The sequence below is a fragment of the Oryx dammah genome, unplaced genomic scaffold (assembly GCF_014754425.2).
Source record: "Oryx dammah isolate SB20612 unplaced genomic scaffold, SCBI_Odam_1.1 HiC_scaffold_21, whole genome shotgun sequence".
Classification (NCBI taxonomy): Eukaryota; Metazoa; Chordata; class Mammalia; order Artiodactyla; family Bovidae; genus Oryx; species Oryx dammah.
Window position 1 is genome coordinate 5,160,795 of NW_024070205.1, and position 20,052 is coordinate 5,180,846.

Genomic DNA, 20,052 nt, shown 5'->3' on the forward strand with positions numbered 1-20,052 from the left:
GGGTTGCCATTTCCTTCTCCAGTGTAGACTTGTAACTAACACGATTTTCAAGAAGTGCCGGTACTGAGGATTCCCAGTGAAGTGAGATAACTTTCTTAAATGCTTTGGTCACGTGCAGGTTAAAATATATAAAATGTAACTTGTTTATCATGTGATAGTATTCTCCTATCATGGAGATTTGTAGATACATTTTCTTTCTGTTGGTGTGTTGTATACACAAGCCTTATGTACCATATTTTGGGATCGTTTTTCTATAACAGGCAGGGGTAGCACATTTCAGCTTGTCTCCCATAGTTCACACAGTATGTGTTAAAGAACATGGTGAAGTATAGTGGTGAAGTTATTTGGAATATAAAGATTTCTTGATAAGAAAATGAAAAGATTTCTTGATAAGAAAAGATCTATTACTTTTCTTTATATTAGAGTGAGGTAGTCAAGTTTGTCTTTTCATCAAATGCACTTCAGGCTTGTTACGTTTCCTTCTGAAAACTGTGGTCAACTTGCCAGTGTGCCAGGTGAACCCAGGGCCATTTTTCTTTTTGGGGGGCGGGGGGTAAAGCTGGTTGAGCTTTTCTTCTCTCAAATGTATTTGTGTATTTTTATTTTTGGTTGCACTGGGTCTTCATTGCTGCGTGTAGACTTTCTTTAGTTGCAGCGAGTGGGCACTCCATTGTGGCACACAGGCTTCTTGTTGCGGTGGCCTCTCCTGTCACGGGGCACAGGCTCTGGGCACACGGGCTCAGGAGTTGTGGCTCGCAGGCTGAGTAGTGGAGGTTCGTGGGCTCTAGAGCTCGGTAGGTATGGCACCCAGGCTTAGTTGCCCTACGACATGTGGAATCTTCCCAGACCAGGGGTCAAACCTGTGTCGCCTGCATTGGCAGGCGGATTCTTATCCACTATACCACCATGGAGACCTGGTGTCATCATAAGATGGTTACAGTTAACATTTAAGAAATAAAAAGAGCAGAACTACCATGACATTTTATACTCTGAGTTAAAGGTAGAAGCAGAGTTCCTACTGACAAACATTCATAAAAACGTGTTAGTATTATTTCTTGCCCTCTGGATTGTCAAAAATGCATGTTTACATTTTTGCACAAAATTTTTATCCATGTGCCCTGATGTTTCATTAGCATTATTAGACAAAATCTTCTTGTAATTAGGACTGTGTCTTAATCTGGGGACAGGGAAATAAGAAGGGCTGATGGTAAGTTAAGGCATTGTTTGTGAAGACTGCAAATAGCATTTGTGTGATAAGAGTTATAGAGCTTTATTGCCATTTATTCAAAAATCACACTATTGGAATAGTGTGTTAAATTCTTAATAAAATCATAAGGACTAGATTGAATACCAAACTATAATAATAACAGAAGCAGAAGATATTAAGAAGAGGTGGCAAGAATACAAAGAGGAACTGTACAAAAAAGATCTTCATGACCCAGATAATCACGATGGTGTGATCACTCACCTAGAGCCAGACATCCTGGAATGTGAAGTCAAGTGGGCCTTAGAAAGCATCACTACGGACAAAGCTAATGGAGGTGATGATAGAATTCCAGTTGAGCTATTTAAAATCCTGAAAGATGATGCTGTGAAAGTGCTGCACTCAATATGCCAGCAAATTTGGAAAACTCAGCAATGGCCACAGGACTGGAAAAGGTCAGTTTTCATTCCAATCCCAAAGAAAGGCAATGCCAAAGAATGCTCAAACTACCACACAATTGCACTCATCTCAAACGCTAGTAAAGTAATGCTCAAAATTCTCCAAGCCAGGCTTCAGCAATACGTGAACCGTGAACTTCCTGATGTTCAAGCTGGTTTTAGAAAAGGCAGAGGAACCAGAGATCAATTGCCAACATCTGCTGGATCATGGAAAAAGCAAGAGAGTTCCAGAAAAACATCTATTTCTGCTTTATTGACTATGCCAAAGCCTTTGACTGTGTGGATCACAATAAACTGTGGAAAACTCTGAAAGATGGGAATACCAGACCACCTGACCTGCCTCTTGAGAAACCTGTATGCAGGTCAGGAAGCAACAGTTAGAACTGGACATGGAAGAACAGACTGGTTCCAAATAGGAAAAGGAGTATGTCAAGGCTGTATATTGTCACCCTGCTTATTTAACTTTTGTGCAGAGTACATCATGAGAAACGCTGGGCTGGAAGAAGCACAAGCTGAAATCAAGATTGCTGGGAGAAATATCAATAACCTCAGATATGCAGATGACACCACCCTTATGGCAGAAAGTGAAGAAGATCTAAAGAGCCTCTTGATGAAAGTGAAAGAAGGGAGTGAAAAAGTTGGCTTAAAGCTCAACATTTAGAAAACTAAGATCATGGCATCTGGTCCCATCGCTTCATGGCAGATAGATGGGGAAGCAGTGGAAACAGTGGCTGACTTTATTTTTCTGCAGATGGTGATTGCAGCCATGAAATTAAAAGACGCTTACTCCTTGGAAGGAAAGTTACGACCAGCTAGACAGCATATTAAAAAGCAGAGACATTACTTTGCCAACAAAGGTCCGTCTAGTCAAGGCTATGGTTTTTCCAGTGGTCATGTATGGATGTGAGAGTTGGACTACAAAGAAAGCTGAGCGCCGAAGAATTGATGCTTTTGGACTGTGATGTTGGAGAAGAGTCTTGAAAGTCCCTTGGACTGCAAGGAGATGCAACCAGTCCATCCTAAAGGCGATTAGTCCTGGGTGTTCATTGGAAGGACTGAAGCTGAAACTGTAACTCCAGTACTTTAGCCACCTGATGCGAAGAGCTGACTCACTGGAAAAGACTCTGATGCTGGGAAAGACTGAGGGCAGCAGGAGAAGGGGAGGGCAGAGGATGAGATGGCTGGATGGCATCACCGACTCGGTGGACATGGGTTTGGGTGGACTCTGGGAGTTGGTGATGGACAGAGAGGCCTGGCGTGCTGTGGTTCATGGGGTCGCCAAGAGTCGGACATGACTGAGCAACTGAACTGAAAATAGGATAATACATTTTAAAACAGTTTTCTTCTAGTGAATTCTAATTGTTTCGGCTACCTTACTGAATAAGCTGGTGTGGTCGCTATAGCACACTGAAAAAGTAAGGCTCCTGCTAAGAGTTTCATGAGACAGACCCTGGCCCCGGAATATGTTTTGAAGTGTTCTGGGGTCGAAATGACCTGGATGCAGTAGCAGTCATGCTAAAACCAGGTCGGTAATTTTTTTCTTTGCTGTAATGATAGCTGATCTATGATCAGATCATTAAAATGCAGCAGCTATTTGAAGACACCTGTGTGTTTAATTATCATCAATTTTTTTTTTGTTTTCCCCAGATATAGCACTCATTACAGCGATTGTTCTTTCTGTATGTGAGTAGCCCAAACTTTGATATGACTTAAATCAAGATATTACTGTGAAGTGCATTATCTTTTTCAGTGTTTTTTCAGTTTGTTTAATTTTAATAGTGTGAAATTAAGTAAAGCTGTTTATGAAAAATAGCCTTTTATATAATATACTACTTTTTGTTGGTGATCGTATATTCTTTTATGTTCTATATGTCCACCTATGAACAACCATAAATAATACATGTTGTCTCAAGATGCATAGCCATATGAGTTTGCATCCCAGATATGCTTTGGGTAATTTTCTAAATTAGTCAAGGACTGCTCTGACTTACTGTGAACTGTTTAAGTGATTCCAGGGAACTGGATTCAAATAGTAAAGAGACCAGACAGAATAAAATGTATATGTGGTTAAATAAAATATCATTTTCTGACCACGGGAATCTAACCAACATTTTTTTCTTATGTTAGATTTTGAACATTAAGCAGTGATTTTTCAGTTACATGCCAGTTTTTCCTGATTTCTTGTAGTTGGTGCTGTTGCAATAGTTACTGCCTGTCTGTACAGATTTTCCACACGGCGGACATAGAGGGGTACATTAAAGCATTTTTCTTTAACTTATTGGTCTTTCTCACTCTTAACATAATTTTATGCAGTTTTGTTTATACTCTGTTTTATATGCCAACTTAAAAAAAATAACTGCCTGCATGTGTATGCTGTTTGGGTTGCATTTCTTTACTAGAAATATTTTTAGCTGCTTTTAATGTCAATTCAAGAAAATAATCCATAGTGGTCACTTCAGCTATTATGATGTAAGGAAACTTTCTGTGGGAGTAGAGGTTTAAGTGCCATAGCAAGTCATGGACTGTCATGGGGCCTTCCCGCCCCTAGATATACCCTACTGCCCAGATTGGACGAGTATCCAAGATTAAATTTGAAACAGTTCACTGTTTAAAAACTGATTTAAAAACTCTAGTCCCTGATATTCTTATGGCAAAAGTTTCATTTGCCTGTATAACTTAAGTAGTTGAGAGAAGGTACGTAGCTGTCAAATTAAAATACCTTGTTTTATTTTTTTCATTTAGAGTTGTAATTTATACAAGTTAAACTAGCGAATTAAAAGCAACACTATTTGATTCCCCTCTTATGTTCTTTTAATTTGCTGGGTTGTAGTAAAGCTGATGGGGTTAAACTAAGTTGCTGAGTGGGATAAGATTTACACGTCACCTCATTAATATTCTCTCTCTGTTTATCTATATACGTGAACAAAAACAAAGGGAACTTAGATTTTTAAGTACAAATGCATATATTCTAAGCAGAATAGGGTTTTTTAATCAAGCTTAGATTATAATGAAGTAGTTTACAACTCATTGAAAGACCTAGCATAAATCATGAAGCATAGACTAAGATTATGATTTATTGTTTTTAATGATTTCTTTCCCCCTTTAATGCTTTGGAAATAGTTTTTAAATAAAACTAATACTTTTAAGACTTTTGCAACTCATGGTTTATTTGTGATTTTAATATATAATTTTTATATTAATGGTTTTACTTGTGGTTTTAATATTATAAAATTTTTATATTGATGACTGGGCTTGGACTAAGTATAAAAATATCTTCTTCACTCATATGGAGCTCAAATTTTTTCAGTGTTGCTTGGTTATCTTTTTTAAATACCCACAGTGTCTTGATTTGGATCTTAAACCTTATATTTATAGAATACATGATGGGCATATTTGATTTCTCTGTCCGTGTATATTTTTAAAAATACACAAGCACAGCAGTCTGCATGGAAAATTCTATGGGTGACTTTTTTCCTTTTCTTGACTGTGCTATGCCCTCTTGTGGCCCGGGGCCTCTTCACTGTGCCGTGTGGGCTTTCTCTTGTTACTTGCAGGCTTCTCCTGTCGCAGAGCGTGGGCTCTAGAGAATTCAGGCTCAGTGGCTGTGGCCTACAAGATTAGTTGCCCTGAGGCCTGTGGGATCTCAGTTCTCTAACTGGAGATTGAACCTTCATCCCCTGCAGTGGAAGCTGGATCCTCAATCTCTGGGCCACCAGGAAAGTCCTAGGTGAAATATTTTTAAACGTCCAAAAGACCTGTGTAGAAATAACCTCTAAAGAAACAAAATAAAATAGCTTTCTGCTCCTCACTCTCCGTCTGTTTTTTAAAACATCACTGCACCAAAATACTTAAAAGTTCTCAAACAAGTATTAACCAAGCTCTCTCTAGCTGTAATGAGTCTTTTAAAGCCAAACAATTATGTGAGCAATGTACCCCCAGGATAAAGTACCAGTAGCATTAGAGTTCTGAGACCCCATTTCTAATGAGTCCCCCAGTGAGGCTGCTGCTGGGCCTGGGCGATACTAAGAGAAACCAGGGTGTACACTGTGAATGACGTGCCCACGCTCTTTAGCTTTGAAAAATCACCAAGCTTATTGGGAAATGGCTCACCTGTTCAAGATAACTGGATTTTTGAAAGACTGCTTGACTATGTGTGTTCTTTCCAAAAGAATGTGGGGGTAATAACCTAGCTTTAGTTTGCTTTCCTTTTAAAAAGGTGAATATTTTTATTATGTTATTTGTACCGTTGAATGCCCACTTTCTCTCCAAAATTGCATTTGCTGTCCATTTGAATTATGATGAAAAATGGCCACAAGGTTCAAGCATTCTGCTGTAGCTTTCTGTTTCTTAGCGCTCATCTAAGGATAGAATAGGATCCCAGTTGGTCTGCTGGTCTCCGTCTACACTCTTTTCCTCTCCCGGGCTGCTTTCTTAACTAACTCTTCTAACACACTTTCCAGACTTGTGAATCATAACCTTCGCCATCTCTTTTGCCACTGCCTGAGTCCTATCTTGCAAGTCCGGACTGTGTGGTTCCAAAAACAAGATACCCTTTGTTTATATAATGTTTTCACTTATTTGTAGTGATTTTTCTTTCATAAATGAATGATTTAGCTTACTCCAATTAAATCACCACAGGATAAATAAGAGTTTGCTGAGTTCATTAGAATTATTCTGTAATTTATGTATTTTATAAACTAGGACACATTTTGTTTTCCATTAAGGAGATTTATTTTATTGAAGTGTAGCTGGTTTACAGTGTTGTATTAATTTCTGCTGCCCAGAAAAGTGATTCAGTTATACATATAAATACATTCTTTACATATTCTTTTCTGTTATGGTTTATTACAGGATATTGAATACAGTTCCCTGTGCTACACAGTAGGATCTTATTTATTCATCCTATATATAATAGTTTGCATCAACCTAGATAGCATATTCAAAAGCAGAGACATTACTTTGCTGACTAAGGTCCGTCTAGTCAAGGCTATGGTTTTTCCTGTGGTCATGTATGGATGTGAAAGTAGGACTGTGAAGAAACCTGAGTGCTGAAGAATTGATGCTTTTGAACTGTGGTGTTGGAGAAGACTCTTGCGAGTCCCTTGGACTGCAAGGAGATCCAACCAGTCCATTCTGAAGGAGATCAACCCTGGGATTTCTTTGGAGGGAATGATGCTAAAGCTGAAACTCTAGTACTTTGGCCACCTCATGAGAAGAGTTGACTCACTGGAAAAAACTCTGATGCTGGGAGGGATTGGGGGCAGGAGGAGAAGGGGATGACCGAGGATGAGATGGCTGGATGGCATCACGGACTCGATGGACGTGAGTCTGGGTGAACTCCGGGAGTTGGTGATGGACAGGGAGGCCTGCCGTGCTGCGATTCATGGGGTCGCAAAGAGTCAGACTGAGCGACTGAACTGAACTGAACTGAACACCAAACTCACAAACTATCCCACCTCCATCCCCTTGCCCTTGGCAACTACAGGTTTGTTTTCAGTGTCTTCCAATACACTGATTCTTTGCTTTGTTTTCAGTCCCTTATTGTATGTTTCAGATCAGTCATTGTATTCTTTAGCTCTGTGATTTCTGTCTTTACTTTCTTGTATTTTCCATCTCCTCCTTGATGTTCTTACTAGGTTCATCCATCCTTCTCACCAGTGGTGAGCATTTTTATGACCATTACTTTAAATTCTTATTAGGTAAATAACTTACCACAATTTCATTAAGGTATTTCCTGAGGCTTTTTCTCATTCATTCATCTGAAGACATCCCTTGATTTCTTCACTTTTTTAGACTGTTTGTCTTTCAGTTCAGTTGCTCAGTCATGTCCGACTCTTTGTGACTCTGTGGACTACAGCATGCGAGGCTTCCCCATCTATCACCAACTCCCGGAGCTTTCTCAGACTCATCCCCATTGAGTCGGTGATGCTGTCTATGTTGGTCATGACTTTTCTTCCAAGGAGCAAGTGTCTTTTAATTTCATGGCTGCAGTCACCATCTGCAGTGATTTTGGAGCCCAGAAAAATAAAATCAGCCACTGTTTCCACTATTTTCCCCACCTATTTGCCGTGAAGTGATGGGACCAGATACCATGATCTTAGTTTTCTGAATGTTGAGTTTAAGCCAACTTTTTCACTCTCCTCTTTCACTTTCATCAAGAAGCTCTTTAGTTCTTCTTTGATTTCTGCCATAAGGGTGGTGTCATCTACATATCTGAGGTTATTGATATTTCTCCCAGCAATCTTGATTCCAGCTTGTGCTTCTTCCAGTCCAGCATTTCTCATGATGTACTCTCTATATAAGTTAAATAAGCAGAGTGACAACAAACAGCCTAAACGTACTCCTTTCCCAATTTAGAGCCAGTCTATTGTTCCATGTCCAGTTCTAACTGTTGCTTCTTGACCTAGCATACAGATTTCTCAGGAGGCAGGTCAGGTGGTTCTGGTATTCCCAGCTCTTGAAGAATTTTTCAGTTAGGGTTAGGGTTTGTTGTGATCCACACAGTCAAAGGCTTTGGCATAGTCAATAAAGCAGAAATAGATGTTTTTCTGGAACTCTCTTCCTTTTTCGATGATCCAGCAGATGTTGGCAATTTGATCTCTGGTTCCTCTGCCTTTTCTAAAACCAGCTTGAACATCTGGAAGTTCACAGTTCACATATTGCTGAAGCCTGGCTTGGAGAATTTTGAGCATTACTTTACTAGCGTGTGAGATGAGTGCAATCGTGCGGTAGTTTGAGCGTTCTTTGGCATTGCCGTTCTATGGGATTGCAATGAAACCTGACATTTTTTAGTCCTGTGGCCACTGCTGAATTTTCCAAAAATTCTTTCACAGAATCATTTTTTAGGATTTAAAATAGCTTAACTGGAATTCCATCACCTCCACTAGCTTTGTTTGTAGTGATACTACCCAAAGCCCACTTGACTCTGCATTCCAGGATGTCTGGCTCTAGGTGAGTGATCACATCATCTTGGCTATCTGGGTACAGTTCTTCTGTGTATTCTTGCCACCTTTTCTTAGTATCTTCTTCCTCTGTTAGATCCATGCCATTTCTGTCCTTTATTGTGCCCATCTTTGCATGAAATGTTTCCTTGGTATCTTTAATTTTCTTGAAGAGATCTCTAATATTTTCCATTCTGCTGTTTTTCTCTAGTTCTTTGCATTGATCACTGAGGAAGGCTTTCTTCTCTCTCCTTGCTATTCTTTGGAACTCTGCATTCAAAAGGGTATATCTTTCCCTTTCTCCTTTGCCTTTTACGTCTTTTCTTTTCTCAGCTATTTATAAGGCCTCTGCAGACAACCATTTTGCCTTTTTACATTTCTTTTTTCCTGAGGATGGTCTTGATCACTGCCTCCTGTACAAAGTCATGAACCTCCATCCATAGTTCTTCAGGCACTCTGTCTGTTAGATCTGATCCCTTAAATCTATTTCTCACTTCCCCTGTATAATCGTAAGGGATTTGATTTAGGTCATACCTGAATGGTCTTCTGGTTTTCCCTACTTTCTTCAATTTAGGTCTGAATTTGTCAATAAGGAGTTTATGATCTGAGCCACAGTCAGCTCCCAGTCTTCTTTTTGCTGATTGTACAGAGCTTCTCCATCTTTGGCTGCGACAGATATAATCAATCTGATTTTAGTATTGACCATCTGGTGATGTATAGAGTCTTCTCTTGCATTGTTGGAAGAGGGTGTTTGTTATGATCAGTGCATTCTCTCGGCAATTTTCTTTTCTTTGTCTTTATAGTAGATGAAACCACCACTTGTCTCAGTATTGAGGGAGTAGTTTCATGTAGGAAACAAACCATGTTCAACTCTTTCTCAGCTTCTCATTTTCTCTCAAATCTCTGTGCTAGGCCAAGCTACCCACTGTATTTTTAATAGCTCCCAACAATTAAGGATGTGCCAAGACATGTCAGTGACCCAAAGGCAGGATCTCAGCACCTAGATTCAGGCTGACTAGAAGACAGACTGTCAGGCATCAGCTTTTAACAGTATGAAATACATACAGTCTTTTGGGACCGCAGGCATAACCTCCACTGATCACCAGAGCCAGCCAATCTGGAGGTGCTCCCTGAGTAACCATCACAGACATTAGGGCTTCAGACAAATGTGTAAACTCTTTTCCAGTCCACGGGGTCACAGACTCAGACACAACTGAGCGACTGAACAGCAACAAGATCCCTCCTAGTCAGCTTCCCACCCCTTGAGCAGGACTCAGGATGACCAGTTTAAAAACCTTCACAGGAAAACCAAGCTCCTGAGCCTGTTGCCTCTTGCTGTGGCCAGGGGATGGTCCTTAAAAACTCTCTCTCCGTGGATTACAGGCCTGTGACACCCACTAGGGTAAGTCCCACTGGCCTCCAGAGCCAAGTGTCGCAGAAGTGTCCCCTGGCAGCAGTCTGGAAAATCGGGGCACCAGATAGAGATATGAGATCCTTTCTAGGTGACACCAAATATTAAAGAAACAAACGTTAAAGAATAGGAACACAAGCTTCCCCCAGAGAAATGAGCCATGGATGAAGAGATGTTCCCAAGAAAGAAGCCACAAAAAGCAGGAGTGCTAAACACATGCAGAAGCTCCCCCACCCCGGAGACAGCAGTGATCTGGGGCACAGCGGCACGACGAGGGTGCACACAGCGGCACGACGAGGGTGCACACATCGGCACAACGAGGGTGCACAAAGCAGCCTGTGTTATCGGGGTGCCTGAGGCCCCAAACGTCTGCTTAATTAGATGCCTCCCCCTTGGCCCTCGGCTGTAATGTAAGCAGATGACTCTTTTCACTTTAAGTCTGGACAGTATTGGCTGACTGTGAGCTGGGCTCTGGAGTGGGCAACTCTGAGTGGGAGCCCTTTAAGAGTGGCCTGTCATATCGCTGCCATCTTGTGGGTCTTGGGAGGTGATCCTATTGGTTTCCAAAACCAGATAATTGGAGGCTCCTCTCTCAAGTGTATGTCCGCAAAGTGGGAATCCCTGATGTGGGGTCTGAAATCCTTGCTCAACAGGGAGAAACTCGAGGTTCAAAGGTCCTCCTGGTTGTGGAACACCGTACTGAGCTAGGGTTTATGGTAAGATGGTTTCCTGGGGTGTCCTACCCACTTTGAGGTCCCCAAGTGAATTTAGATAATGTGTCACTCAGCCAGGTCTTCACATGATTTAAGAGGAAATTGTTCAGATGTAGCTATAGACTCAAGTGTGTCCGTGGGAGGATGTGAGTACAAGACTTTCTGCTTCCATTCTGAAATAAACCCTATTTTTAATTCACTTGTAATACCTTGCAGATGGTTAAGATAGAGACTCAGATGTGTTCTGATGCCATGAGCACACACCAGTTGGGCTGTGAATGGAGGCAGCTACAACTTGAGTCAAAATTTGCTCTACACAGGTGGCGCTAATGGTAAAGAACCTGCCTGCCAATGCTGGAGATATAAGAGAGGAAGGTTTGATCCTGGGTCAGGAAGATCCCTTGAAGGAGGGGATGGCAGCCCACTCCAGTATTCTTGCCTGGAGAATGCCATGCGCAGTGGAACTTGGCTACGGTCCATAGGGTCGCAGAGTCAGACACGACTGAAGTGACTTAGCGCACGTGATGCTATACAATATAGTCTCAAAGTGTACAGCTTTTTTCTTTCGTGGAGATTTTGTTCCTGGTGGCTTCTCTTGCCTTATGCTGAAGTGACTGATTTAGCTGTGGAATGGGAAGAAAACAGGCTGAGATATACAGACCAAGCAGAGGCTTACAGTTCCGGAGGAGAAGCTCAGAGTAAAGATGAAGGGGGATGCAAGGCTGACAAACATTAAGCTAGGTAAGGGGCCTGTTCAATGACACTTGGGCAAAGGTGTCCCCTGTTGAGGCCAGAAAGGAGAGCTTTCTAGAAAGTGTAAGAGTAGAACAACCCACCAGCACTCAGCTCTGTCCTGCATAGCCAGTCCAGGAAAGCAAAGGAAAATTCTGCTTGCAGTCTTTGGAATGTTTTAGTAGAAAGCAACACAGACAAGGTGCTGGAGAATCGTTCATACTCACAGCTCTGCCCCATGGCCTTAGTTTGCTTATCAGTAAAACATGGGTATTCTCAAAGCAGATCTTTGAGATCCACTTCTGTAAGTCAGATCTTTAAGCTCCCTAGTAAGCATGGGGCTACCCTGATAGCTCAGTTGATAAAGAATCCGCCTGCAATGCAGGAGACCCCAGTTCAATTCCTGAGTCAGGCAGATCCACTAGGGAAGGGATAGGCTACCCACTCCAGTATTTTCGGGCTTCCCTTGTGGCTCAGCTGGTAAAGAATCCACCTGCAATGCGGGAGACCTGGGTTCGATCCCTGGGTTGGGAAGATCCCCGGAGAAGGGAAAGGCTACCCACTCCAGTATTCTGGCCTGGAGAATTCCATGGGCTGTTTAGTCCATGGGGTCGCAAAGAGTTGGACACAACTGAGCGACTTTCACTTTGACTTTCTACTCAGGATACAGCAGAAACTATTTTGCATAGTCGACAGGCACTTTGCTACTCTTTCCTCACTATGCCAGCCACCTCCAGAAATCCTGCCTGGTCAGCACATCCCAAGACACAAGGCTGAATTTAGTTCTGGGCAGGAAGTATTTCACAGCTGTGGCCTCTGGGGGTCTGCTTCTCTGCACTGTTCCTCCCAGTGCGAGTGGAACCAGGCAGCCCCCAGAGGCACAGGTGCCCATGTCCTCATCTGGTTTGAGGATCAGCCTGTCTCTCCCCTGTGTGGACGTCTCACTCCTGTGCTATTTTTCCCTAGTGAAAGCATGTGCTGACTTCCTGGACCCACTCCTTAATGGACACATGCTCTTTCCACTTCATTTCCAACATGGCATAAAAGTATCCTTCTTTTGGGATGAGGGAATCCTAGAATGGAGGCTAGACCCTGTGATGAATAGTGACTCTCTTGGGTTCTGGGGTTAATCCACAAAGGGAAGCTGACCTATGGAAAAGAAGTACCCAGACTGACTGACTACTCAGCAGTTTTGAAAGGAAGAGGGCACCACTATTAAGGACATAAAGAAAATGCCACATGTAATTCAATGTTGAATACAACCATAAATATAGACACTGAGTTTGAATTCATGGTTAGAACTTGAAGTAAATGGGGAGATAGTAGTCTGAAGGCAGGAGCATGTAATTTTCTGGGAAACCTGCTATATAGATAGGACATATATTGGCCATATAAGACAAAAATTGTTTGAAATGTGATAAATCAGGCAAAGGTTGCTTCAGGAAAAAAAAAACAAAGTGGAATTTGTAATAGTGTATGGATAAGAGTTAATGCAGTCACATGTCTGCATCAGCAGTGTGTTGGATTTGGGGATTATGATGGCCAATGTCACTGTTTCAGGGAGTAGTAGTAGTTGTTTCTCTGGATCTAGTCCTCTCAGTAAAATTCAGTCTGTGGGAGCTAATGCCATCAGCCACTATAGTAGTTATTTAAACAATTTCCAATGAATCTTTGATGTTTACAAAGTCTGCCACCCAATAATAATGAGCAGATTTCATAAGAACAATAGGATACAATAATAATCTGGGCATTTCAGGGTGGCAGAGACCTCTGTGAGCCTCTCTTGGCCATTACAGCCACAGCAGTAAGAACAATGTTGGTTCATTTCCAGATGTTCTCTGCTTTGCTTCCCCAGTCAGGAGCCATTCTTGCTTCAGGATGAGAGGGGTGTCAGAGGTCTGTCACTGACACATAGGGGAGGGTCTCGGGCACAGGGGAGAATCCAGTCTGAGATCAGAAACTCCTGAAGTGACGCTGGGGTATGATGTCTGTTTGACTATTAAGTGTACACATTCTGATTGCTTTGTCTGTCACAGGACACCATGATACTTTGGCATAATTTGGCTTCTGAATTTCTGGCAGCTACTAAATTCAGGTGCCTAATGAACTGAGACTTCCAACTTGTTCTGAGCCTAAGAACCAAATGGTATTTAGGCTGAAGTGAGAAAGCTGAGCATGTATCAGTGGAGAGATGGAGAGATGGGAATTTCTCCCCTACTTGCTACCCTTTTTTCCTTAGGGCTTCCCTGGTGGCTCAGAGGCTAAAGCATCTGCCTACAACGCGGGAGAACCTGGGTTCGACCCCTGGGTCAGGAAGACCCCCTGGAGAAGGAAATGGCAACCCACTCCAGTACTCTTGCCTGGAAAATCCCATGAACTGAGAAGCCTGGTAGGCTACAGTCCATGGGGTCTCAAAGAGTCGGACATGACTGAGCGACTTCACCCTTTTTTCCTTAGGTTCCAATTAAAAGGCAGCTCTACTAGTCATTGTGTTTTGGTTGGAATGAAAGGCCCTTGGAACAGCAGCATTCCTGTGAGTGAACAGCAGTGTTCCTATGAGTATAAAGAATGACTCTGCAGCCTGGGTATCTCGTTTTGATTTTTATCCACTTCATGAAATCACCTGTTGCCTGGATCTTTATTTAACTGAATTACTGGCAAAACACTTCTTTGTTGTAAGAATTTTTAAAAGATTTGGTATGTCTTATACATCATATGCTCATGTTACCAATATGGTAAGTCATTTGTTTACTGCCAGTGTTGAATTTTGTAGGGAATATGTGGGGAGAAAGAAAACATAACTGTACATCAAACTTTAATTATGCACTTTTTAAAGTTTCACTGTGAAGGAGTAATCTCTCTTAAATGTTTGTGTCCTTTTATCCCCTCACATATTTGAACTATTTATCCAGCCTCTCATTTAGTCCACAGTATTTATCAAGGAGGCCTTCCCTGGTGGCTCAGCTGGTAAAGAATCCGCCTGCAATACAGGACACTTGGGTTCAACCCCTGGGTTAGGAAGATCCCCTGGAGGAGGGCATGGCAACCCACTCCAGTATTCTTACCTGGAGAATCCCCATGGACAGAGGAGCCTGGCGGGCTGCAGTCCATGGGGTCACAAAGTCAGACAGGACTAAGCAATTAAGCACGTTGATCAAGGAAGGCTTTCCATGTGCCAGAACTATCCATGTTGGGAAAGTGCTAAATAGGAGAGTCTTATCCCTATTTTCATGGAGCTCATTTCTATTTGGGGGGGCAGAAAATAAACAAGAAAATAAATCAGTAAACAAGCTTAAAATGAATATATAAAGTGGTGTGTTATGATAAAATATGATATGTTATAGGGAAAAGAAAACAGAGTTTATCATAAATTAGTATGGTATAAGGAATTGAGTCCCTTGGACTGCAAGGAGATCAAATCAGTCAATCATATAGAAAATCAGCCCTGGAAGGACTGATGCTGAAGCTGAAGCTCCAATACTTTGTCCATCCATATAAGAGGTGGCCAATAAGAGCCAACTCACTAGAAAAGGCCATGATGGTGGGAAAGATTGAAGGCAAAAGGAAAAGAGGACAGCAGAGGATGAGATGGTTGGATGGCATCACCCACTCAGTGGACATGAGTTTGAGAAAACTCCAGGATATAGTGAGGGGCAGGGAAGCCTGGAGTGCTGCAGTCCATGAGATTGCAAACAGATACAACTTAGCAACTCAACAACAACATGGAGGTGAAACAAACTGAAATGAAATAAGGTGCCCTAAATCTCCAAACCATACACTACAATAAAATATACCAAAAAATCAATCATTAAAAATAGGTAAAAGTGTGGAAGGAATGATGCTAAAGCTGAAGCTCCAGTACTTTGGCCACCTCATGCGAAGAGTTGACTCATTGGAAAAGACTCTGATGCTGGGAGGGATTGGGGGCAGGAGGAGAAGGGTACAACAGAGGATGAGATGGCTGGATGGCATCACGGACTCGATGGACGTGAGTCTGGGTGAACTCCGGGAGTTGGTGATGGACAGGGAGGCCTGGCGTGCTGCGATTCATGGGGTCGCAAAGAGTCGGACATGACTGAGCGACTTAACTGAACTGAACTGAACTGAAAAGTGTTTTATATATCAATACATTACTGAGTTATCCTACAGTATTTACTAGAGCAAGGCAAGATTTAAAAAAAATTTTTTCTTGATAATTGAAAAATGTTTATTTCATTTTGGTATTTGTTAAAATAGCTTGCTAGAAATCTATTTGGACATCTTACAGGATTATGGTGGAAATTTACAAGAACATTCAATGTGTATAAAACTCATATATACAACAAACTCAACCTTCTACAGACATAAAGCTGAATATAAATAAGTAATATAAATATATAATTATACAAAGGGGTGTGTAGCCAAGATGATAGAGCAGGAAAGCCTGAGCTCATCTCCTGCCACAGGAGAACAAACTTTACAACTATATCTAGAACAGCTGTGAATAAGAGAGACTGGAAAGCTAGTAGAAAATATCTTCTACAACTAAAGTCCCAATGGAGTCAAAATAAGATAGGAGGGGCAGAAACATGGGTATAGTGGGGTTAGTATATGGGTATAGTAAAAACCCATACACCCCCAGGGGGAAACCCACATACAAGAGGATAATTGCAATTGCAGGGGTCTCTCCAAGGAGCAGGGGTTCTGAGCCCCATCACGTTCCACAGCCCAGGCGTCCTGCACCAGGAAGTTGTGCCTCCAGAATGTTTGGCTTTAGAATTCAGAGAACTTCCATCTGGGAGACCCAAAGGGCTGTGAGAAATAGAGACTCCACTCTTCAAGGGCACACACAAAATCTTACACACTCTGGTACCCAAGGCAGAAGCAATCATTTGAAGTGATCCTGAGAGTCTCAGAGAGGCAGGATGCAGCTGTACCTCACCTTGGGAACACAGAGCCTCGTGGCAGTCATTTGGGGGAGCTGGTTCTATCACGAGAACGCTGGCAATGGAGCTCCTCCCTCTAGCTTATTAGCTTCTGGACCCAACCCACCTCCCCAGACTGTCAGCGCCAGTGATGGGATGCCTCAGGCCAAGCAGCAAGCAAGGCAAGGACACAGCCCCAACCATCAGCAGGCTGGCTGCCTTAAGACCCCTTGAGCACTGAACTGCCCAGGTCATGGCCCTGTCCATCAGAGTGTCCATGCCCCACACATCTGTGCACCAGACCAAGCCCTAACACACCAGACACCCTGCAACCAGAGACTCTGAGAAGAAGCTTCACTCACCAGTGGGCCAGTACTAGCCCCAATACCAGCCTCACCCACCAGCAGAGGTGTGCTGCAGCTGCTCTTCTTTTCTAATCATTCAGTCGTTTCCGACTGTGATCCCGTGAACTGAAGCACACCAGTCTTCTGTGTCCTTCACCATCTCCCGGAGTTTGGAATCACATGAGCAAGTCACAGACAGCAGTAACAATCATAGCTCAGTTTTTGTTCTGGCAAAATGTAAGTAATTACTAACTTGGTTAATGCAGTTATTTTATGATTTTGGTGATCAAACACAAAGAATTTGTGATTGACGTAATTACCATTTAGATAGTAAAAGCTCTTTGATAAGTATAATTAAACCTATCCTGGAGTTTGCTCAAACTCATGTCCATTGAGTCACTAATACCATCCAACCATCTCATCCTCTGTTGCCTCCTTATCCTCCTGCCCTCAATCTTTCCCAGCATCAAGGTCTTTTCCAATGAATCGGTTCTTTGATCAGGTGGCCAAAGTACTGAAGCTTCATCTTCAGCATCAGTCCTTCCAGTGAATATTCAGGGTTGATTTCCTTTAGGAACACTAACAGTAAAGATAGCCATCCAATCACAGGGGAGGAGAACGAAATAAGAAAAAATATAAAATAGAACTTAAAAAAAACCCCAAAATAATAAAATAGCAACAATTACATACCTATCAATGGTTACTTTATATGTAAATGGACTAAATAATTGAAAGACATACACTGACTGAATAGATATAAAATAAGACGCATATATATATTCCGCCTACAAGAGATTCAGTTCTGATCCAAAGACACACACACAAAGAAAGCAAGAGGATAGAAAATGGTATTCCATGTAAATGAAAATCAAAATAAAGCCAGGGTAGCAATACTTATATCAGTCAAAAGAGACTTTAACACAAGACTGTAAGAAGAAACAAAGAAAGCCATAAGATTAAGGGATCAATCCAAGTTGAAAATATAGCAATTGTAAATATATATATATCAAATTGGCCACCTAAACACATATAGCAAATATTAATAGATAAAAGAAGAAATGGACAGCAAAAAAATAATAATAGGGACTTGATACCCCACTTACATCAATGGACAGATCATCCACACACACACATACGTGTGTATGCTGCTGCTGCTGCTAAGTCGCTTCAGTCGTGTCCGACTCTGTGCGACCCCATAGACGGCAGCCCACCAGGCTCCCCCGTCCCTGGGATTCTCCAGGCAAGAACACTGGAGTGGGTTGCCATTTCCTTCTCCAATGCATGAAAGTGAAAAGTGAAAGTGAAGTCGCTCAGTTGTACCCGATTCTTAGCAACCCCATGGATTGCAGCCTACCAGGCTCCTCCATCCATGGGATTTTTCCAGGCAATAGTACTGGAGTGGGTTGCCATTGCCTTCTCCTATATCTTATATTATACATATACATACATATATATATATATATATATATATATATATATAGAGAGAGAGAGAGAGAGAGAGAGAGAGAATACTACCTAGCCAGGAAAAAATATGAAATCTTGACAACTGCAATGACATGGGTGAACTTTGAGGGTATTACGTAAGTGAAAAAAGTCAGATGGAGAAGATAAATACATATGCTTTAGTCACATGTGAAATATAAAAACCAGCAAAATAAATAAACCAAGCAAAAAGAAACAGGCATATACAGAGACTGAGGAGCTGTTAGCAGAGGGGAGGAGTAGAGGGGAGAGTGAAATGGGCAAAGGGATCGGCTGTGTGATGAGAGATGGAAACTAAATTTCTTATGGCAAGCACGCTTTAGGAGTACAGAGCTAGGAATAAAATGTTGCACACGTGAAATTTATATAATGTTATATGTTACCTAAATTTACATTTTTTTCTTTAAAAAAATTGAGAAATCAAAAATTTATTTTTTGATTTTCAAAAAAATAAAGTAACGACATAATGTCAGTGATTATTTTAAAAATAAATCTGATAGGGAAAAATGGAGTGTCTGGATAAAATATGATTATCCATATGTTGACATTTGTTGAATGCAGTGATGGGAACACTGGGTTCATTACCTTCTCTCTATGCTTTTGTATATGTTTGGAATTGGATTGGGAGCTAAGAAACAGAAAGCTACAGCCGAATGCTTGAACCTTGTGGCCATTTTTCATCATAATTTAAATGAACAACAAATACAATTTTGGAGAGAGAGTGGGCATTCAACAGTGCAAGTAACATAATAAAAATATTCACCTTTTTAAAAGGAAAGCAAACTAAAGCTAGGTTATTACCCCCACATTCTTTTGGAAAGCACACACATAGCTGAGCAGTCTTTCAAAAATCCAGCTATCTTGAACAGGTGGAACATTTCTCAATAAGCTTGGTGATTTTTCAAAGCTAAAGAGCGTGGGCACGTCAGTAACAGTCCACACCCCCGTTTCTCTGTGTCGCCCAGGCCCAGCAGCAGCCTCACTGGGGGGCTCATTAGAAATGGGGTCTCAGAACTCTAATGCTACTGGCACAGGAATCACACTCTGTGATATACGTGACCTGTGTGTATTCTGGAACGAGGCTCTATTTATTTAATTGCTCAACTCTAATGAACACTTTTTGCTGACAAAGGAGCCATGCAGAAAAGTCAGGTAATCTTTCTCTTTTTTGCTCAGTGTCTCAGTTTATGCCATACTTTCTAGCACTCAGCACAGAGAGCACAGTGCACGTGTGTCAGTCAGGCAGTTCAGTCGCTCAGGCGTGTCCGACTGTGTGACCCCATGAATCGCAGCACACCAGGCCTCCCTGTCCATCACCAGCTCCCGGACTTTACCCAAACTCATGTCCATCAAGTCAGTGATACCATCCAGCCATCTCATCCTCTGTCGTCCCCTTCTCCTCCTGCCCCCAACACCTCTCAGCATCAGGGTCTTTTCCAATGAGTCAACTCTTCGCATGAGGTGTCCAAAGTATTGGAGCTTCAGCTTCAGCATCAGTCCTTCCAATGAACACCCAGGACAGATCTCCTTCAGAATGGACTGGTTGGATCTCCTTGCAGTCCAAGGGACTCTCAAGAGTCTTCTCCAACACCACAGTTCAAAAGCATCAATTCTTAGGCACTCAGTTTTCTTCACAGTCCAACTCTCTCATCCATACATGGCCACTGGAAAAACCATAGCCTTGATTAAATGGACCTTTGTTGGCAAAGTAATGTCTCTGCTTTTTAATACACTGTCTATGTTGGTTATAACTTTCTTTCCAAGGAGTAAGCGTCTTTTAATTTCATGGCTACAATCACCATCAGCAGTGATTTGGAGCCCAAAAAAACAAAGTCTGACACTGTTTCCACTGCTTCCCCATCT

The 20,052-nt window shown here is 41.9% G+C and overlaps 1 protein-coding gene across 1 annotated transcript in view; it reads left to right on the forward strand.

Annotated features, from left to right (window-relative positions):
- Window positions 1-14,031, forward strand: part of LOC120880427 (membrane cofactor protein-like) — a 65,144-nt gene extending 51,113 nt beyond the window's left edge. The window contains exons 7-9 of the mRNA XM_040263783.1: window positions 12,171-12,343; window positions 12,426-12,527; window positions 13,916-14,031. Of these exons, the coding sequence (XP_040119717.1) occupies window positions 12,171-12,343; window positions 12,426-12,527; window positions 13,916-14,031 (391 nt within the window). The remainder of the gene's footprint in view (window positions 1-12,170; window positions 12,344-12,425; window positions 12,528-13,915) is intronic.
- The last annotated feature ends 6,021 nt before the right edge of the window (window positions 14,032-20,052 follow it).